Raw genomic sequence first — 23,811 nt, 5'->3', positions numbered from 1 at the left:
GTTAGGGAGCTCTGTTGTAATTTGATGGATCAATACTAGTTTTCATTATTCTTCTTCTATATTTCCTCTTGATTTTACTTGAAAGCTTTCGATCTTCATCCAATTGGATAGTTATTTTGGAAAAGAAGCTATTCAAACTTGGATCTCTTCGGAACCTTGAAAGAGGAATGAAGAGATTAGCTAGAAATGCTTTCTCATGCTGGACCACATTGGGTGTGGATGGGTATGTGGCTATAACCCTCTTAACACTTGATTTGGGAAATGCATGTGGTATAATCAGTGACCATACTTCATCTCTTCTCATGAGCAATTGACCAAGAAATTGGCTATTGATCAAGATTTGAGAGATTGAACCACAAGAAATTGTTGTTCAATCACTTAAGATTGCCAAGGAGATCAATGAGTGCATTGATTGAGGAAGAGATGAGAATGAAATTGATCCGGAGAATGCAACATCTCCTGAGCCCAATGAACTCCCCATTTCTGATCTTACCCATTCTCTTTAATTTCTGCAATTTACTTTTATGAGCAATTCCCCATTCCCAATTACAATTCTGCAATTTACTTTCAGTCATTTACTTTACCGCCATTTTATTTTCTGCAAGTATCAACTCTATTCATGGATTCGCTCAACTAGAACATTCCTCTAATTAAAGTTGCTTGATCAATCAATCCATGTGGGATTCGACCTCACTCTATTGTGAGTTTTTACTTGACGACAAATTTGGTACACTTGCCGAATGGAGATTTGTTGAGAGACAAATTTTCCCCCGATCAAAGAGAACGCAATTTTTCTAAGGAGTAATGGGTAAGACGGTGATGCCACAAGTGAAGGGTAGATGGAAAAGAACCATCATAGAGATTTGGCACAGAAGGATTATGAAGATTCTCGAGTTCAAACAACCGTCCGACCTTATGTTTAGTCTCGATGATTTGTCCTGTCCGACAATCCTATACACAACAACTAGAAATGAAAAAAGTGACATCAAAATTGAGATCAACAAGTTGACCAAAAAAATAAAATTGAAGCTCAATTTTGGAATATAATAAGTATCAAGGAGATTAAGAGTTGACTGGGAGATAGAACCCTTGTGTGTCGCATGCAAGAGGGAACCGTTAGCAGTATTGACAAAAGGTGCATTTGTAGTGGTAGACAAAGACGAGAAAAGATTATGCAAATGGGACATGTGATTAAAGCAATTAGAGTCAAAATACCATTTAGAATTACCTTGAGGAGTTGAAAAGCAGCACGAGTATTACCAGAAAGGAAGAGAATATGCTTAAGAAGAGATGCAATATCAAAGAGAGACAGAAGACGGCTTGAGAGGAGCAGAGGTGGTAGATTTAGTAGTAGCAGCAACAGTAGAAGCAGACATATTCTTGGAGAAGTTGGGATGAGAATGATACTCGAGTTAACTAAGACATGATGGGATTGTAATAATAGTAGAATAGTTGTGGATAATTGTAGCTAATGTGACATTTCTGTTGACATTTGCGACATTCAATAGAAGGACAGTCTGAGAAGAGGTGCCCAGAACGGTTATAGTTTCGACAGAATTTACCCTTTCTATCTGTGACAGCAAAAACATCTGATTTTTTCATAATAGTAGAGACAAATATCAAAGAGAGGAGAGAAAAACTGCAAATTTCGGGCCGAAAATGAGAAAACAGACGGTAGAATCAGAAAGAGCTCACCAAAAATCTTAGAGAGGGTCCCATTATTTGCCACGTCAGCTTCCACATCAATAGGGTAGGCCACGTGGCAACGCGTGATTGGACAAAGGAGATGCGTCAGTGCTGACGCGGATAGGGAGTTGGCATGCGGGTCGGAGAGGCGGGCCGGGTCGAGTTCGAAGCGGGTTGGAGTGGATCTGCAGGTGTTAGAGGCTTCGATACGTGGCGCTGTCTGGTGCCGTTGATCCTGGGCGTGGATCCAACGGTGCCGGATGGCGTTTGGGGAAAGAAAAACCTAATCGGATAACGGTCTTCATGTGGTGCGTGAGGGCACATCCGACGGCGAGTCTGGAGGCATTAGAATCTTAACGACAAGAAGAGCATGATGGTAGTGGTGGTAATGAACCAAAGCGTCGGGAAAACGTCGAAAAACGAAGGCAAAGAGCACTGTCAGAAGAGAAAAAAACAAAAGGACTGTGAAACGAATTTTTATGGAAGAAAAGGAACCTATGCTCTTGATACTATATTAGAAACAAGAGACTAAATTAGAGAAAGGATGGTATATTATTGAGTATGTCACCAAAGATATAATACATAGGGGTATATATAGGTGTTAGAAGAATAAAAGTAATAAAAGCATACAATCCTACAATTAATATACAGATATTTTATATAAATATAAATGATACTAATTGATCTGAATTAATTTTAGGGTTAAGTATTGTTTTCGTCCCTAAAGTTTGAAGCCAAAATTAAAATCGTCCCCAACCTTTTTTTGTTATTGAAATCATCCTAAACGTTACAAAACGTTATAAAATCGTCCTTTTCTACTTTAATTTTATTTTTTTTACCAAATCACCCTTAATAATTAATATAAATAATAAATAAAAACAAAACCCTTCCCCCCCAACCTGCACCCCCACTCCGTGTCTCTTCCCTTTCTTCTCTCCCAAATCAATCCCACTCCTCACAACATATCAATGTATCCACTCTCCCATTTCCAAAGTACCAACTCCAGTACAAGCAGAAAGCATGGTAGCAGCTACATACATATCCAGCTCCACCTTCTCCTCCTTCCTCATCCTATGAAACAAACCAAAAGCCTCTCGAAACCGATTGTTGCCAACGAAAGCCGCAATGACAACATTCCAAGCAACATAATTCTTTTGTGGCAAGAGCTCGAAAACAGTGAGAGCCTCATCCACAAGCCCCATTGAGCATACCCAGAAATCATAATAGTCCAAGACACAACGATCCTCACAGGCATTCTATCAAACACCTTCCTTGCATCACCCAACAAACCAAAAATAACATACATATGAGCTAAGGCATTGAGAGCATAAACATCAGACCCAAACCCAAACTTGAGAACATGGGCATGGACCTGTCTGCCATGGTGAATTATAGCGGATGGTGATGAGGATTTGATGAGAGATGGGAAGGTGAAGTTGTTGGGTGAGAGAGCGCGATAGAGCATGTCAGAGTAGAAGAGGAAGGAAATGGAGGGGGTTTGGGAGAGGGAGAAGGCTCTGATAAGAGTGTTGAAGAGAAAGGTGTCAGGGTCTGTGAGGGTGAAAAAGAGGGTGGCAGCGTAGCGGAGATCGCCGTGTGGAGAGAGGGAGGAGAAGATGATGAGAGGGGAGATGGCGTGGTTGTCGGAAGAGAGGCCCAGGCGGATGAGAAGGGAGTGGTTCTGCTTGAGTTCCGCCATTGATGAACATGATGATGGCGATGGTGTATTGATCTTCGGGTGAAGAACACATCAACTAATATTATTTTTAATATTATTCTTATTATTTATATTAATTATTAAGGGTAATTTGGTAAGAAAATAAAATTAAAGTAGAAAATAAAGATTTTATAACGTTTTGTAACGTTTAGGTTGATTTTAATAACAAAAAAAGTCGGAAACGATTTTGATTTTGGCCTCAGACCTTAGGGACGAAAACAATACTTAACCCTTAATTTTAATGATTGTCTAACATATTTTATTGTAAGAACATTTCTAATAATATATTTGTTATATTCCTAATTTGGACCATACATTTTACTACTTCAGCTGAAATAAAATTACCTATCTTTGTCCAAAAAAAAAAAAGCAATAGTCACAAAAATAAAAGAGAGTGGATGATTTTTATTTTTCAAGAAGAGAAAATGAACGCACACTACCGGAATTTAATTTACATATGGATCCTGAGCTGGTGAAGTGCGGTGATATGGGGAAAGGGAGTGCTACACAAAATGGTGGTGTCAGGGGGGAACAACTCGGACCCTCCGAGTTCTAAACCCAACTCGCACCGTCCGAGTTCCATGCAATCCCCTGTAGCAAGTTTCGAACTCGGACCCTCAGAGTTGAAGATGATCACGGACCGTCCGATTTCTGAAGAAGCCAAACGCACGGTCCGAGTTCGTTGTTGCACGTAACACGCGTCGCTCTCCGGTTTTCCCCCGAACGGTGCCCCTATTTGAATAAAGAAACCCAATTGCTCTTCTCTCACCATCCGAAAACGAAAGCTGCACACACACTTCACTCTCAAACATTCTTCTTCATTTCTGAAGCTCATCTTTGCATGGTGGAGAAAAAGCAATCATGCCCAAAAAACATAAAATTAAAGATGTTGATCGATGTGAGCTTCATATTATTCATTATCCAGTGATCCTGATTATGTAAGTATTTTTTAATTATTTTTAAGATTTAGAAATTTATTTATATTTATAATTATTAATATTAAGAATTTAATTATTATGATGGTGATTGTTGGTAAAAAATGCAGTTGATATATAGAAAAATAGATGCAGTTCGTTATATTTCAATATTTCTTAAATTTTTTTAAATGTTTTTTTGCAGATTTTTAATAAAAAATATTATTATTAATAAGAAAACATAATCATTGTTAATGATGAAAAGATTTCGGTTGGTATAAAAGAAGAAGTAAATAGATCTCTTATTCAGTAGAGAATGTTGATTTTTTTTTAATTTTTATTAATTTTTAGTATAATTATATGTTTTAGTTAATTAAGCATATTTAAATATTTATTTAAAAAAGTAAGTATAACTGTTAGAGAAGAATTTAAATGTTTATGTTATTGTTATTGGTATTGTGACTGATAAAAATGTTAATGTTTAATGATTAATAGGATTATTTTAATTAAGTCATGCTATTTTTTTAATTATGACAATGTTTATAGTTTTTAGAATATAAATGTTAATATTGTGTAGAATTGTTGATGATGGCATATACTGATTGTTAATATTTTTTATTATTGAGGAAAAAATGTGTTTCACAAATGAGTAATTAGTATTAGATAATATTTAAATTGTTGTAATATTGTTGAGAATATTCGTTAAGAATAAATAAATATATAGGTCATGACTTTTATTTTTAATTATTAATAATTTTAAGGATTAATTCAATAATTTTAGAAGTTAAAAGAATTAGTTATATATGGATTTACTGAAATGATTGATGATGGTAAGTTAGTAACTGTTAATTATATGACTAGTTATTTGTTATGTTTTTCTGTAGAAATTAAGAATATTGACATGTAACCACCCAGTTCCTCCGGATCGGTACAACGATAGGGTGGAGGAGCATTTACGGATTACTGGGTTCTATCATGTGTCTCAGATTGGGATAGTTCAGTGTCAGAAAGCATTGGTAAATGCTCTAATCAAACGTTGGCACCCAGACACACATACGTTTCACCTCCCCATTGGTGAATGTTCCGTGACTCTTGAAGATGTGGCTCTAATACTTGGTCTTCCCACAGATGGTCTTCCAGTCACAGGGATGACAATGAGTAGTTTTGAAGCCATGGAGGCGGAGTGTCTGCTTCAATTTGGGGTTGCATCTCGTAGAGAGGACTGTAGATCAAGCTGCATAAAACTGACATGACTCCGGAATCTAAAAGAGAATTTAGAATTAAATGATGAAATCAGTATATAGAGGTATGTGAGGTGTCATATTATGTTGATGAAGTAATTTATGTATTAGCCATGTGGACTATGTAATATTGTCTCATAATAGCCTAATATGCTACATTAGATATTTTTCTATTAATGTATTAACCATCGTATTATATAATGCTACAGATATGTTATAATATTAGATTGTCATTAATTACTAGGGGTGAGGTGTCACATTATGTTGCTGATTGGGACGATACTGTTTGGGGATAAGTCTGGGGCAGGTGTGCACTGGAAATTTCTACCCTTGCTTCGTGATTTTGTCAATATTGGACAATATAGTTGGGGTTCGGCATGCCTAGCACACCTTTACAGGGCGTTATGCAGGGCATCTCGTTATAACTGTAAGGAAATAGATGGTCCACTAACACTGCTGCTGGCTTGGGTTTGGATCCGATTGCCATATCTATCGCCACTTCCTAGAGAACCCCGCAGTTTTCCACTTGCAAACAGGTAATATTATGTTACAATGTATCAATTTCTTTATATTTAAGATTCAGTTGCGCTAATTGATGACATCGTATTAGGTGGCGTAATTGGGAGCGTGGTGACCGACGATATAGATATCTCAAGCTAGCTCACTTTAGGAAGGCCTTTGATGAACTTCAGGAAGGCCAGGTGTGTTTTAATTAAAGAAGCATTACTTTTCGGAATATTGGGCTTCGACAAAACTATTAGTCATTGTGTTGGAGTTATGTGTTGTGGGTTGTAATCATGATTTTTCTTTAATTTTTCAGTTTGTCTGGGTTGCCTATGCTGTGGATCGTGTGGATCCGAATATAATTCCTGCTAAAATATACATGCAATCGGTTATCTGGAGTGCGACAGTTCCATTGGTGTCGTTTGAATGTATCGAGTGGCATGCCACGGATAGGTTAAGGCGACAGTTCGGTTTCGTTCAGGAAGTACCTTCTCAGGAACAGAATTTGGATAAGGCTCATGGAGAGATTCTGACTGGACCTAAAAATCTTAACTGGGCCACGACACCGACTCATTCAAATTGGGTAATACATTGGACCAATAGGTATCACTACGTTCTTTCTGAACTTCCCATGCCTTCACAGCATCCGTTGGATACCTACCTGAACTGGTACCGATCAAAATATGGGGCCCACTTAGCTTTGGCGAATCTTGCGGGTGAAGAGAATGATGAAGGCAACCAGGATCTGGATGTGGGCAATGAGGATATGGATGAGGGTAATGAAGATACCGATGAGGGTAGTCAGGATATGGATGAGGACAATGAAGAGCAGGAGCAATATATATCACCTGCAATTCCGCCTCCACAAGAACAACCTCAAGCCTCAATCTAGTATCTACCTCAGACACAGTTCACCCCATCATATCCAGTACAGCAACAATATTGGGGTATGTCACAGTTTGAAATAGGTGATGGAACTTCTTTTAGCCAGTTGCTTGGGTTCATGTCTGCAGATGGAGCACATTCACAATATGGCGATCAACCTGAGTTTATGCCTGGCAGGTATTCGTTGGATGCAAGGTATCCATGCCATACCTCATCCGTTGCTTCTGGAGGCTTTGTTTCTGTTGACTCTAGTAGGAGTGAGGGTGGACGAGGTGTTCTAAATAGTCAAAATCCTAACCGATGTAACATGGGACTCATTGAGGAAGATACTAACGCACTCGATCAAGAAACCGATGCGTATCTAGTAGATGACCCGGATGAAGAGGGCGATGACGACGACGATGAAATTGAAGAGTTCGATGAGGATGAAGAATCTCGCAACGATGGTATTATGTTTACTATTTTGCTTTGCATATTCCATGACTTATTTACTTTCTTTGCATAAATGGCATATCTTATTGGATTTTGCTTCTTCATTTGTGGTATTTATGTTGGTATATGAATATGTAATGTGCTGCACATACTTGTTTATTGAAAATCGTTTACAGGTCAGGCACGCAGTCCAGATGACAACGTCAAAGGTTACAATCTGAGGATTGATCCGCCACGTCGGAGTGCTAATCGTTTCACCCCTTCTGTCTTCAAAAAGGCGGCCAAGAAATGCAAGAGCTTTGTGAAGGATGTAAAGTGGAAATTGAGAAAATAGTTCTTTTCTTTTGTTTAGAGTTAGTTGTATTTGTTAAACTTTATGTATTGATGACTTTATGTAATTTTATGGGTTATATGTATTTGTTAGACATTATGTAGTTATATGTATTTGTTAGACATTATGTACTGATGACTTTATGTAGTGTTTATAGTTATTTGTATTGGTTAGACATTATGTAACGATGAAAATATTTTATCGTTTATACTTATTTGTATGTGTTGGACCTTGTATAGAGTACTTATATGTGTTGGACATTATTGATGTATTCGCCATCTGGAGCATGTAATAATGTCTCTTAAAACCTTAACCATCATATTATATAATGTCTCTTAAAACCTTAACCATCATATTATATAATGCTACAGATATGTCATAATACTATAGTGTCATTAATGATAAGGTTACATATAGCAGGTCATGTTACCTCAATTTGCTCAGTCAGGTTTTATTATACAATATCATATTAAAATTGTGAACCTAGGGGGCTTCTCTATTGGTATTTGAACCAACAGACCGACGGCATCTGCTTCGACTATGTCCCTCAGCACCACATAGAGTACATCGCCTAGGACGACGTAACATCCTCGTGTCCATCTCATTCAGAAAACGCGTCATCCTGGGCCGACCTTTTGACACCCGTCGCATGTACGGATTCGGTATGAACCGAGGTTCGTTGTAAGCAGGCCATGTAGTGGGATTACCTAGTGGCCTAAATCGTGCTCGGTACACCCGCCGCACTTGATCCATCTTATACACATCATGAACATAAAGTCGCCAATCAAGTCGCTGGTTGGCACAACATGCAAATACATGTCGACAGGGGATCCGGTCCACTTGGAACTCACCACAGTCACATCGAAGGCTACGTAGATCAACTGCAAACTCTAGCCCACTTGGCATCTCACGAACCTCAAAGACCTCATTCTGGCGGTCAAAGCAACTAACCTGTATGTTTCCCGATGCAAGTTGGTTTGCATGCAACTTCGATGACACTATCTCAGAAAACACATGGCCAGCATTGATCCGGGCTTCCGCATCCGCTCTTTTACGGGTGAACAACTCATTTAGTCTGTAGAATGTTGCCTTCACAAGAGCAGTAATGGGAAGATTGCGGGCACCCTTCAATACTGAGTTGATGCACTCCACTAGATTCGTCGTCATGTGACCCCATCGGTACCCGCCATCAAAGGCCAGTGCGTACTGTTCGCGAGAAATTTGGTCTAACCAGTTTGTGTATGCCTCGCCGCGGTCCCTTAAACGCTGGTAACGCACTTCGTACTCCCGCACCGTCCTCGAATATCCTAGCAGATCAAAGCATGTAGAAAGCAAAGTAATTAAAATCAATAGATTTATTTAAGGCACATCTATTAATAATTTGCTTAAATTTAGTAAATGTTTACCGATGTTAACGACCAATTTTTGTAGGTAAGGTGCCTTGAATTTTCTCAGAAAATTCGACTCTATATGCCTGATGCAAAACATATGAAAAGCTCTAGGAGGTGACCAAGCTCCGTTACTTCGTTCGACAGCTGCATTGATGGACTCGTGCCTGTCAGATATTAGACCCACTCCATCCCGAGTAACAACATGTTGACGGAGGTTACTTAGGAAAAAATGCCATGCATCAGAAGTCTCTCCCTCAACAATAGCAAATGCAATCGGAACGATATTGTTGTTTCCATCCTGGGAAACTACCACAAGCAGACAACCCTTATACTTTCCGTACAAGTGAGTACCATCCACCTGGACAATTGGTTTACAATGTCTGAATGCCCTAATGCAAGGGTAATAACTCCAGAATACACGATGCAGTACCCGAATATCACCCACCAAGTCATCGCCTTGATATGCAGGCATAGTCTCAAAATGGACAACAGCTGATGGCTCCTTGTGACACATGGCCTCAAACCATATAGGCAAGGCTTCATACGATGCTTCCCAACCTCCAAATATTTTTTCTATTGCCCTCTGCTTAGCCAACCATGCTTTCCGGTAACTGACGGTGTAGTTGAATTTCGATTGCACTTCTGCTATTACCGATTTTACCTTTAAGGAGGGGTCAACTTCAACCAGTGGCTTTATTGCTTCTGCAATTGTGATAGAGTCCAGTTTTGAATGATCCTGTGAAATGGTGGCTGTGGTACAGGTGTGGCTACCATTATACCTCCTTATAACCCAACAGTACTTCCTGCTGATCAAGCTAACCCTGATAAGCCAATCACACCCTGACCCATACTGTGTAGACTTGGCATAAAATGTCAACGGCTCAGACTCATATACCCGGTAGTCTACACTTCGTCGTATGGTATACTCCTTAACCGCCTTAATAACAGCTTCCCTGGAACTGAACTCCATCCCAACGACGAATTCACCATCTGCGACCATAGGAATTTCTGCTGGGACAAATGCCATAAGATAAATTTCATTAATACGCAGCAAATGTAATAAACCAGTATGCTTTAAATAAAAAATTATCAACATTTTATGATATCACACTAAACAACATAAGCACATCAGCAGCAAATGTAAAAAATGGACCGGACTGGCCGGTTCGACCGAAAAACCAAACGAACCGTGCCGGTCCACTCCGGTTCATGCCATTTTAACCGTACAATAGATCGAAGCTGTGCCGATAATTGTTACAAACTCATGCAATTTGCTACAACCATATCTTATACAACATAAATATTATTTCCTAATAAACACATGAAGCATATAAAAGAAAAAAATAAATTCCTTAACGGGTCGAGGACCGGTTAGATCCTGACAACTACGACACAGAACGCATGATTAAATAATGCTAAAAAAAGGGTCAAATCTTCATAACTCAATCAATGTCTAACTACAAAAACTTCTTATACCACGATTACGTACCTGCAGTCATATATTCCGGAAATTCAGGAACATGCATGGCTTCCAAGTCTAAAACTCGCATGAATGATGGCTCCTCAAACGGCACTTCATTTGCAAGTGCATTTGCCACTTCTGTCACATCTGGGCACATGGTTCTCTCACCTTGATCTTCATCACCATCTGGAACAGCAAATTCATAGTTGCTTTCGAACTCTTCTTCACTGTCACTATTATAATCTTCCTGTAGAATATTCCGGTCAGCCTCAGATTGTTCGAACTCAACATACAACTCGATGAACGAGATCTGAGACCGATTTTCAATATACATTGAAAACATCTCCTGCATGCTTGCATCGTCCGTCACATATTTGGATTGATATTGTACGAATCCACCAAACACCTGTATGGGATATCTGTATAGAATACATGATATATTTCTTGCCCTCTCAGAACCATTTTTTTCACAGATTACTCCTTTTAGCTCCTCAAATGAAATAATAAAAGGAATAACAATATCTACTGGGCTTTCACAAATAAATTTTACTCCTTCAACCGTTTCTAACAAAATTTGACCAAAATAAAATAATTTTAGCAATACTCTGTCACTCATTTTTTTCACTCACTATAACAGAAACATAATCTTAGATACTACATTATCAAAATCAAAACTGAAAAAAAGAGAGAGTTTTGAAGAAGAAGAAAGATGCAGCCGTCGAAGAAGAAGGAATACCCAGCTACTGTCCCACCTACCAGTTCACTTCACCCTTTTATATCACAACCTTTGAGGAACTCGAACCCTACGACTAGGTTAACTTGAACCAAAAAAATTCATTCCTAAGACAGAACTCGGACCATCCGATTTCTTTGTCTCCTTGCCACAAAACGGAGGGTCCGAGTTCATTGATCACCATTTCATTCTCTCAGCTAAGAACTCGGACCCTGCGACTTTCATACCCATTCCTAAGATGTCAACTCGTTGGGTCCGATTCCTTATACTTGAAGTTCTATATGGTTGCTTAACAAATCGGACCGTGCGATTTGTTTATAAAATTTTCAAATCCTAAGAACTCGCACGGTCCGAGTTCCTTCATCTCAAACTGACAAAAATCTGTCCCACATATATGTGTATTCCCCCCTAACTCCATATCCAAGCATAGCACACACATACCCTCCATAACGATAAAATTGAGCCGCACACTGCTCCATTTTTCTATCTTTTTCACTTTTTCTTATCTGTGTTTATGATTTCTTATCTATGCCCTTTTGTTTTTTGAGGATTCAAAACAATATTTTTCGTCTAATTCTAAAATTTGTCGGTCTAGATCCACTGTCTCCATCAATGGGTGCATGTTTGTCATTGTCTCTCGAGTGCTGCACAACCGAATTTGTATGCGCCTGAATTTGTTGAAGAGCTCTTGTCAATTTAATTAGGACTAGATGTAGGGGAGTTAAGAGAGGGAGGGGTGATGATCCCTAATTTTTTTCTTGAATGAGTTTATTAACAAATTTCACGATAATTAATTATTAATTGTTAACATATATCATCATTAAATATAATACTTTCCATAAATTACATTGTTAAGAGTAACACAAAAAAACTGATGTCAAAATGCAGAATCGCCTGTGTTGGTATATTTACGCCAAAATGCTATGTATTTTAAAATAATAAAATAAATAAATAATTCTACGCATAAAATAAAGGACAATTTTCTTAAATAAATAAAATAGAAGAAGATTTTATCCAATTATACATTTTTAAATACTAAGACGTAAATGTATTTTTTCATAATTCTATAGAAACTGTTATTAATAGTAGCAAATTAGGAGAGAACGTAAATCACTGTAAGTATAGCAAATGACATAAATGTGTACTTAAAAAGGAATAATGTGATATTAGAGAAGAACGTAAATTACTGTAGATTAAGAGTTAATTTAAAATTCAATTTGAAACTCGTTTATATTAGTAATAATATTAAATATATAATTCAGTATAACAAATGGCATAAATGTGTACTTAAAAAGGAAAGAAAATGAAATTTCTTCATTAGCCATCTACAAAATTATGATATACTTAACTTAAAAATAAAACAAAAAAACTAAACATTATTTTTTTAAAAAACAATATTAATGCTTTAATTTAGTAAAATTTTGTTGAAAATGACAAATAGGTCTCTAACCTTTTATTCTGTTGATATTTTTGTCTTTGGCCATTTAAAAATACTTTTAAATTCTTCACTTCTTTAAAAATTAGACAGATTAGTCCCTTCGTACAAATGCTTTCCTCAGACCCAACTTTTAAGGAAGGACTAATCTGTTCAACTTTTAAAAAGGTGAGAGACTTAAAAAAAGTATTTTCAAATGGTCAAAAATAAAAATGTATGTAGTACAAAAGATTAAAAACCTATTTATCTTTTTCTTTAAAAAATATTATGTATTTGATTGTACCAGTAATTTTAAAATTAATTTTTTTTAAAAGCATCAAAAAATTTTAAAAAATTAGTTTGTGCTTATTAAATTTAAAAACTTTTAAGTATAAAATCATATATTAATAAATATTTAAATTTTAAAAATTATTTTGACAAACACAAGTATTGATACATATATTTTTTAAAATTTATTTTTATTTAATTTACTAAATATAAATGTTACCATTTTTATAAAATTATCTTTTAAAAATGAGTTCTAATAATAAGTAATAACTAATAAGGAAGGCTACAACACAAGATTCGAAAAGATTTGGGGAAAATCAAATTAGTCCATTTTCCCCTCATTTCAGACCCATGTATTTAATTTGCAAATCAAACAATCAATTATTTATATTTTATTACTTTTAAATTACAAATATTATTTGTATATTAAAATTAGTCACTAAAATCAATCATCAATGTATTTATATTTCAACATATATTTTATAATGGTGACTGACTTTAAGGATTAATTTTAATGTACACTTAATATAATTCTTTTAAATTTTATTAAACCAATGCTAAAACACGAGATTCCATAATATTTGGAAAATCAAATCGTTCCCTTTTTTTTTTTCCATTTCAAACCCATATATTTAATTTGCAAATCAAACAATCAATGATTTTTCATTCAAAAAAGGTAATAATAATTAATTGAGATGAAATTGTGAAACTATAAAAGACAACCAAAACTGTGTTAAAATACCATAGGTAAATTCAAGAATTGATCATCAAGGTAGCATTCGATTTTCCAGAAAAAGAAATGGCTGCTATGAACAACAAAACTATCATCATACTCCTCTTCCTTGCTCTGGTTTCTCATTGTAATTACCTTTTTACTTTTCAAATGCTTGAATTTCTACTCTCTCTTGATTTCTCTTTGTTTTTTTTTTTCTTCATTTTATTACAAACTTGAAAGTTCCAAATTTATATACTTACAACAACTATATTATATGTATATAAAAAATTAGTCATTATATAAAATATATGTTAGATTATAAAATAAATATAAAATATAAAATAATATAAATAGTAATCACAAGTGATTTAAAAAGATATGTGTATATGATATTTTTTGTTTCGACTAATGATTTAAGTTTGTTTGTTATTTGGTGAAAATATGTGTATATTTCAGGCTACAGTCAGTGCCAATTGAGTGATCTTAGGATTGAGCAGAAACCAACAGGGGTGAAAGTGCAGGGAAAACAAGAGTGGCAAGTTTCTATAACGGCCAATTGTCCATGTACTTTTTCCAATGTGATTCTAAATTGTTCAGGATTTCAAACCGTGGAGCCTGTTGACCCTTCAATTTTGAGAGTTCAGGGACAAAACGGTCTTCTTGCCAATGGTAACGCTGTCTCCAGATCTAACCCTGTTACCTTCAGATATGCACGGGACACTTCTTTTTCCTTTAAACTTGTTAATGCACAAATTACTTGCTCTTAATTTCTCAATGCCCAAAAATCTTGTATTCTTATATTATATAATTAAGGAATAAAGATTTTATTCAATTGAAAGAAATATCTTTAATTGTAATTTAGGAATCCCATTTCTCTTTTATTTTTGACTGTCCAATTTTAGATATTTGTAATTCTTTTCTTTTATTTAAATAAAATGCATCTATTGCCTTAAAAAATATATATATATCTTTAATTGTAATTTAGAAATGCCATTCCTCTTTTGTTTTTGACTGTCCAATTTTGAACATTTATATTTCTTTTCTTTTATTTAAATGAAATGCATCTATTGCCTTGAAAAAAAAAAAGAAATATCTTTAAGAAATAGAAATAAAATAAAAAAAAGAGTGAAAAATATTTTGTATTTGTATATACTTATAAAATCTCTCTATACTAGAGTCAAAAAAGTTGGTTATACAAAACTAAATATGATGAATATTGTATACAACAATATTTAGAAAACAATAAAAAATTACTCTAAACAGTTTAAAATTATTTTATTTAATATTAATTAATTATTGTTAAAATAATTATATAATTTTATAATAACTTAATAATTAAGTTTATAACTATAAATCTTATATATATATAATTACGAATGCTAAATTAAATAAAGCAACTTTAATTATTGTCTCCCTCTCATCAGTTGTATATAATATATATTTTTTGTATTTTACGCGATTGTTCGTTGATAATATCAGTTAAGAATTATTATTTCCGTATTCTACCTATGCTATCATTACTATTAATATGTTTAGTTTAATAGTTAATTTATTTAATAATAAAAAGAATTTAAAAATTTTCAGAATAATATATGATTACTCACAATGGGTATGTTATTTAATTATCGTTATACTTTTAGTAATATTTTATATTATCCTCTAATATTTATGGATTTTTTATTCATCTATTCTCAAATTAAGCTAAATAATTAAATTATATAAATTATAATATTCAAATAAATATGTCAAATGAAAAATATATAAATTGAATCAAATCAGACAAATTTAAAGTGGTAAAGAATAAATTTTATAATTGTGATTAGATATGTATCACCCTAAAATTACTCGAACTACGATAAAATATAAATGTCTAGTAGCAAAAATTAATCATATCATTATATTAGAACAAAAGTATAAAAATAACAGAGAATGTGAGTTTGTTTTAGAAAATCTAAAGCAGGAGAGATTTTTCTATATACAGTCGTGAGAGAGGAATAGAGATTTGGTCAAAGCTGTAAAGAAAGATAACATGGGTTGATAACTATAAGTAGAGCAATCTTCTTGTGGAGTATGAAGCACTAAGCAGATAACAATTTGGGTGGCATTGTGCTTATCTAAATAGTGTGGCTTCTGTCAAAAAAACAAAATGACTGAAGATAAGTAGATTGTATTTCTATTATTTTATTCATGCATTTCTTTTTGGTTGTGTTATTGCTAGTTGTTTTGTATTTCCATTTTTAGGTGGGTTATGTCTTAGATGTATGTTGTTGGGTTGGTTTAATTTGTATGTTGAGATAGACATGATCCTCTTTCCACGTTTGGGATCATGAGAGAGTGCGGAGAGTAATGTGTTAAAATCCAAATCAATTTAATTTAAATGAAAAATAATTAAAAAATCACACTAATTTAAATTTGATTGGATTCTAATTTTTACAAATCGTTGAATCGAATCGAATTTTGGATTTACTTTTCTAACCGATTCAATTCAATTTAAACCGTACAATATGCTATAATGCTATTATTTTATTATTATATTTACAATTATATTTATAACATGTTTAATTTATTATATATTTTTATATTATTTATGTATTATTATTATTTAATAAATTTTTATGCTCAAAATGTGATTTATTTATTTATTTTAATTAATTTATAATTTTATTTTTATTGTTATATTATTGTTAATTTTTATTGTCGACACTTGTTATGTTTATTTAAAATTTGATGTTAAGACTTGTTATATATATTTAATTTTTTTAATTTATAAAATCGTAAATCTAAACAAATTCAAATCGCTTGAAATTGGATTGAATCGGATCGAATTTTTTTTTAAAAAAGTAGTCTAATCCAAACTGTATCACAAATAAAATTAGTATTAAAATCGAATAAATTTTTAACTCAAAATCAACTCAAACCGCACTACAAATACTTCTAGCAAAAAAGTGTTTTATAACGATTAAAAAAGTGTTCAACGGTAGACTTTAAATATTATAATGATAACTAATAGAAATAGAAAAGTTCTATGGTGTGAATTCAATATATATTATTCACATGTGTGGATCTTATGTGAAAGAGTTCACAATGAAGCAAGTGTGTGAAAGTTTAGGTGTGACAAGATACCCTTGCATCATGCATGCTGACAACCACAGAAATGCTGCAGACATTGTCTCTTGATTTAACTGTCATTAGGATGTTAATGAAAAAGTAATCTGTTTTGTTTGTGTATAATTTTTTTTGGGCTTTTATAGCTGAGGCCTTTTTATTCGGTTGGGTTAAGAGGATTGAGTAGATCCATTTTTTTGTTTTTCATATATATTAAGATATATTTGTCTAAAAACCTTATACTAAACTCAGATTGTCCATAAGAAATTTTTTAAAAAACAAAAAAGAAGTTTGAAAAGATTTTATTCTATGACCGAAAAATAGAAATTAATGTTGATAAAAAAAAGTGAAGAAGGTCTCTCTCACAAGACCAAAAACAAAAAGAATAACGTATTTCTCATCTCTCACATATTCTCAGCCTCACTCATCATGTAATTCTGAATGAGTGATATTTATTAAATAGACATATTATTTACTTTATCAATGCAATTAAGATTGTCAATTTTTTTCTTACGCATGATATCTTACAACATAAAAAACATGAAAAAATTGCCTAAAGAACCGTTAGTAAATATTAATTATTAAACAAAAATATTTAATAACAAACTTATTAATTATATGTAAATTTATTAATAACAAATTTATTTAATAATAAAAAATCATCAAATTTACAAAATGAATCAAATATTTAAAAATAAAATGTAAATTGTTTTGGACAGATTAACAACAAAAAAATTTACATCTTAAGTCCTATCTTTATATTTTTTTTCAGGAGAACCTACTTAATTTTACACATAAACATTCTTCTACAAGAGTAAGTCATCATATAATCAAGCGGATCATATCTTTAAAAAAGTTCACTTTACACTCACCAGATCATATATTTTTACTACTAATTTAAAATAACACTACAAAATATTGCTATACATGCCTCCACCAAAGATAAGAATGCATAACCCTTTGATAACCCTAAATTGTTCTACATTAAACCCTACTACTAAAATTATTACGAGTACTCCTTGTTATCCAAAATTTTGTTAACTTAAACATGGGTTGGGTATAGGTTTTTTAGGCAAATATATCAATATATATGAAAAACAAAAAAATGCATCCACTCAAGCCTCTTAACCTCACCCAATAAAAAGACTTCAGCTATAAAAGCCCAAAAAAAATTATACACAAATAAAACAGATTACTTTTTTATTAACATCCTAATGGCAGTTAAATCAAGAAACAACTTCTGCAGTGTTTTTGTGGCTATCAGCATACATGATGTAAAGGTATTTTGTCATATACCTAAATTCTCACGCACGTGTTTCATTGTGAACTCTTTCACATAGAATCCACACATGTGGATAATATATTAAATCCACACCATAGAACTTCCCAAAAAAATTATATGATTCAAGTTATTCATAAAAATTTATACCATAAGTAAATGCTTAAAATGGTTTCTGAATTTTAAATTACTATTTAATTTAGTCCTCATTTTTTTTAAAATGACCAATTAAATTTCTGAAATTCGAAAAAATGTATCTTCATTAGTCCCTTGCAGAAGTGTCATCTAAACGTTGATGATATGACATTTCAGCTGTATGCTGATGTGTACTAAACTTGAATTTGATTCAAAGCTTAATAATATTCAAATTAGTCCATTTTCAATTATAAAACCCTAATCTCCAAATTATTGTCTTCTCTTCTTCAATTTCTCTACTGTCTTCTTCTCTTCTTTGACCTCTCTGCTATCTTCTTCTCTTCTTCAACTTCTCCACTATCTTCCAGTTTATCTTGTTTTCTCGTCTGCACGAGTGATGATGGGTGGTGGGGAGAAAAGTCAAAGTAGCTTAAATAGGAACAACTAACTCCGTAGGGAGACCTTATGACAGCAAAAGAATGTGCAACAGGGGAGGTAAGAACGTCGTTTTCTGTGATTGCAGACTTCGAATGGTGATGAAGTACTCAACGACGACAGAGAATTCTGATAGACTATTTTATGGTTGTCCAAACTATTAGGTAAGGTTATGGTTTTAAAGAAAATGTTAAGATAGTTTCACTTTGAGTTTGGATTCACCTGCGTTTTTTACTTTACAGTATGGAATCCATTGTAATTTTTTCTGTTGGGTTGATGGAGGTGAAGAACCAGTTTGTGCAATACCCATTTCACAAAAAAATTTGTATGAGTTCAATTGAAAAATGACAAACTTAGAAACTGATATTAAGACTTTGAAGATGATGACAATGGTTACCTTTTTAAAAGTGGAAAATATATTTTAGCTTAATGGACGAACCTGCAAGGATATATATAATTTAAATCTATGTTGAACTTAAAATTAATCCAACCACATTAACTTATAATTAAAATAATTTTTAGGTAAGTGTATTGATGTTGTAGTTCAAGATGAATGTGAACTAGAAGATAACAGAGAGGATAAAGAAGAGAAGAAGATAGCAGAGAGATCGAAGAAGAGAAGACAATAATTTGGAAATTAGAGTTTTATAATTGAAAATTGATTAATTTGGATATTATTAAGCAATTTCAGGTACCAATTTGAATCAAATTCAAGTTTGGTACACATCAGCATACAGCTAGAATGCTATATCATCAACGTTTAAACAGCACTTCTGCAAGGGACTAACGGAGATGCACTTTTTCAAATTTTAGAAATTTAATTGATCATTTTAAAAAGTCGAGGACTAAATTAAATAATAATTTAGAAATTAGAGACTATTTTAGACATTTACTCTTTATACCATTTTGACACTTTTATAATATGTTAAGATTTGAAATAACTATGTTAATAGATCATAGTGACCTTTATGCTTTTAAATGCTAATGTCTTAATATATCATATGGCTGAAAATTTTTCGAATATTTAAAAAAATTGAAATAACTTTTATTAAATAAAATATCATGTGTAAAATATTTAATGGAAATTAAAAAATAAAAGGATAGAATATTAAACACTTATTCAAAGCTTTCAAGTTACATCTTCAACTTTGATTTAATTTTTCGAAAATTAAACCTAAAATAAAAAAATTCAATCTTATCATATCCTTCACTCTAAATTTTATTGGCTAAACATACAAACTTAAATATGTTGGAATATGAGATTGGCTTATAAAACTCCAAAATTGCAATTTTTTAATCATAAATTGAGCTCTTCAAAAAAAACTAACTATATCTATATTTTATTCTGTTGATAATTATATCTTAGTAGATTTATCTATCTTTCAGTAAAATATAGGTCATCATTGTCTTTATAATGTATTAAAAAAATTAACGATACTGTCAAAAGAAAATTGCACTATAATGCCAAATAAAAAGAAAAATCAAATACAATTAAGTTGTTATATTTTTTTAATTGAATTTATATATTATTTTTAATTTTATAATTAAATTTTTTTTAGTGTAGAAAAGTTAGATTTTGTTGAATATTTTTTTACAAATTGAAGATATCTATAATTAAAAACCTAATTAGATCTTTGATCACATATTTTTTTAAAAGAAATATTCTGTTAATTTAAACATTTTTGACATAAAAATGACCTAATTACAAAATTAAAAGTAATGTAGAAATTCATTTAAAAAATATATATATAGGCAATAACGAATCTAAAAAATTTTAATAATGGGACAAAATATACATAACATAGAATAAAATGAGAGAAATAAATAGTAGGGTCAAATTTAACAATATAATTGGACAATTATACATCATTTTTATATGAAAAAATTACTATTTGTACCCATGAATTTTGTAAATACTGATAAAAATATTCATTAAACAAGAAAACTAACGTTATACCCATAAAAAATAAATTTCGAATAACAAAAATGTTCAAATTCTAATTTTTTGTTGAATTTTTAATAACATTTTTAAATTAACCCCTCCATTTATCTTCAACCTTAACTCCATCATTGTTGCTTCTTCCCAAGATCCCAAACTTTCAACATGAATTCTTCATAATTAATGTCACTGCTTTCTCCCTCCATCAATCACCATTCACTACTGCGGCCACCTGTCATCGCCACTACTATGACCACCACCCTTCACATTCACTACCGCCCGATATCATCCCTTCAAACTCCCACCATTGCCCCTTTTTCATAATCGTAGCAATACTATGAACCATTTTCATCCTATCTGAAACTCAACCTATCACCTCCCTCCAGGTCTCATCTCACATGTCCAAATCACCTGAGACGCGATTCTACCATATTTTTCACAATAGGGGCCACTCCAATTCTCTCTTTTATATCTTCGTTCCTTATACTATCCAATAGCGTATGACCACTCATCCATCTCAACATCTCCATCCCTACCACACTTAACTTGTGTTCGTGCTCCCCTTTGGCCGCCCAACACTTTGTACCATAAAGCATAGCTGGTCTGATAGCAGTGCGATAGAATTTACCTTTAAGTTTCAAAGGCACTATTTTGTCACATATAAAACCAGACGCACTCTGCCATTTTGACCAACCTGCCTGGATCCTATAATTTACATCCTATTCAATCTCTCTATTATCCTATACAATGCACCCAAGATACTTAAAACTTTTAACTTTTCGTATGATATTTTTTCCAATTTTCACCTCTGTATTAGGATTTTTCCTTCGGTAGCTGAACTTACATTCCATATATTCCATCTTGCTATGACTTATACAGACCATACATTTCTAGAGCTTCTCTCTATAAATATAACTTCTTATTTAGGTCTTTCCTTGACTCTCTCATAAGGACGATATTGTCGGCAAAAAGCATGCACCATAGCACAGACTCTTGGATATACTCTGTGAGTGCTTCCAAGACTAATGTGAAAAGGTATGGACTTAAGGATGATCCTTGGTGTAATCCTATACCAATAGGAAATTCCTTTGTCATACCACCTTGAGTTTTCACACTAATTATAGCCCCATCATACATGTCTTTAATTGTACGAATATATACGATCCTTACTCTTTTCCTTTCCAGAACCTTTCATAAGACCTCCCTTGGCATCCTATCATACATTTTTTTCCAAATTAATAAATAATATATGTAGATCACTTTTATTACTATGATACCCCTCCATCATCCTTCTTAACAGATATATAGCTTCAGTATTGGATCTGCCGGGTATAAAACTAAATTCGTTCTCTGTTACTTGTATCTCTTGTCTCATCTTCTATTCTATCACCCTTTCCCATAACTTTATGGTATGGCTCATGAGTTTGATCTATCTATAGTTTTTGTAACTCTATATTCCCTTACTCTTGTAGATAGGTACTAAGGTGCTCTTTCTCTACTCATTTGCCATCTTCTTTGACCTTAAAATTTCATTAAAAAGCTTGGTTAACCAACTAATGCCTTTCTCTCCAAGGCCCTTCTAAACTTCAATCAGAATATTATCGGGTCCTACTATCCTACCATTTTTCATCCACTTTAGAGCTTCTTTTACCTCGAAGTGTCTCGAATCCTTCGATAGTAGTCAAAGTTTTGATCTTCTTCCCTCGTGCATAACCGACCAAGACTCGGAAGAATCTTCTATCCTTCGTTAAATAACTTGTAGAAGTAGCTCTTTCAGCTTTCATTGATCTTCTCATCTTGAGACAAAACCTCTCCAACTTTATCCTTTATGCACTTAACTTGATTCAAGTCTGTCGTTCTTCTTTCACGAATCTTTACAATTCTATATATACCTTTTTCTCCTTCCTTCGTGCCTAAAGATTAGTAGAGACGCTCATATGCTCTTACTCTTGTTCTTGCTTCACTTACAACCACTTTTGTCTCTTTCTTAGCCACCTTATATTTTTTTCAATTATCTGCATTGCGGCACAAAAGCCACTCTTTAAAGCACTTCCTTTTTGCCTTTATCATTTCTTATACACTCGTATTCTACCACCAAGACTCCTTGTCTCATGGTCCTAACGCTCTAGATTTACCAAAATTTTCTTTTCATGTTCTTCTAATAACTTCTGCCATCTCCCTCCACATCTCATCCGCGCTTTCATCCCCTTACCACTTTGCCTCTTCTCCTACCCGTCTTAGGAAGCTTCTTTGTTCCTCACATTTCATCTGCTACCACCTCGTTCTTAGGTTTTTTGTATGATGTCTTTTTCTCAACTTTTACTTAACGCAAAAATTCATGACGAGCATCTTTGTTAAACTCTCTCCCGGAATAATTTTACAATTAATGCAAAATTTTCGGTCGACTCTCCTCAACAAGAACAAGTCGATTTGAGAGCTTGTCATGCCATTCATATAAGTTATAAGATGTTCATCTCTCTTTTTAAAATATGTATTTGTGATGAAAAGGTCAAATGTTGAGGAAAAGTCTAAAATAGTTTTACATTCGGTATTGACCACCCCGAAACGATGGTCTCCGTGAATACTTCCTCACCTAGTCACTTCTCTTTTAACATGGCCATTTAAATCTCCTCCTGAGAAAATCTTATCTTTCAAAAGTATGCCTTGGACCAAACTCTCTAGATCCTCCCAAAACCTTATCTTGTGTTGCTCGTCCGAACCCACTTGCAGTGCATAAGCGCTAATCACATGAAAAGTATCTCCTTCCACCATAAGTTTGATAGAGATGATCTGATCACCCACCCTCTTGACATCCACTACATCCTTCTTCCACTGCTTATCCATGATAATACCTACCTCATTCCTATTCTTCACCTTTCCTGTATACCAAAGTTTGAAGCCGGAGAAATCAAACTCCTTAGCTTTTGCGTTGGCCCATTTTGTTTCTTGTAGGCCCATAATGTTAATCTTTCTCCTTGTCATGATATCCACCACTTTCATAAATTTTTCTGTTAAAGTACCTATATTCTATGTCCCAAATCTCAATCTTCTGTCGTTCCGACCTTTACCTTTTTCTTTCTCAGAAATATCTAATTCTAGTATATAATTGGACTTTAGTTCCCTTTTTGTTTTTTGGATATAATAATTGAACTTTAGTTATTCGGAATGATTCCATGATGAAATTGAGGTTTGCGGGAACCGGGAA

General features: G+C 33.4%; 2 protein-coding genes across 2 annotated transcripts; one reads left to right on the top strand and one right to left on the bottom strand.

Moving 5' to 3' along the window:
* Window positions 1-2,752: 2,752 nt before the first annotated feature.
* Window positions 2,753-3,385, bottom strand: LOC112794965 (pentatricopeptide repeat-containing protein At1g08070, chloroplastic-like). Its single transcript, XM_025836925.1, has one exon. It carries the CDS (start codon window positions 3,383-3,385, stop codon window positions 2,753-2,755), a length of 633 nt encoding a protein of 210 aa, XP_025692710.1.
* Window positions 3,386-13,797: 10,412 nt separating this feature from the next.
* LOC112794310 (uncharacterized) lies at window positions 13,798-14,480 on the top strand. Its single transcript, XM_025836380.3, has 2 exons — window positions 13,798-13,858; window positions 14,170-14,480. Exons 1-2 carry the CDS (start codon window positions 13,798-13,800, stop codon window positions 14,478-14,480), a joined length of 372 nt encoding a protein of 123 aa, XP_025692165.1.
* Window positions 14,481-23,811: the final 9,331 nt, after the last annotated feature.

This window comes from Arachis hypogaea, chromosome 4 (genome assembly GCF_003086295.3).
Source record: "Arachis hypogaea cultivar Tifrunner chromosome 4, arahy.Tifrunner.gnm2.J5K5, whole genome shotgun sequence".
NCBI classification, from domain to species: Eukaryota; Viridiplantae; Streptophyta; class Magnoliopsida; order Fabales; family Fabaceae; genus Arachis; species Arachis hypogaea.
The sequence above is the reverse complement of the archived record's forward strand: the minus strand, read 5'-3'. Positions and strand labels throughout refer to the sequence as shown.

Excerpts from the sequence above, each read along its gene's own strand:
- LOC112794965 (XM_025836925.1), bottom strand. The coding sequence starts at position 3,385 with ATGGCGGAACTCAAGCAGAACCACTCCCTTCTCATCCGCCTGGGCCTC.
- LOC112794310 (XM_025836380.3), top strand. The coding sequence starts at position 13,798 with ATGGCTGCTATGAACAACAAAACTATCATCATACTCCTCTTCCTTGCT. Across the intron at positions 13,859-14,169 it reads CCTTGCTCTGGTTTCTCATT|GCTACAGTCAGTGCCAATTG; the intron begins GTAATTACCTTT and ends TGTATATTTCAG.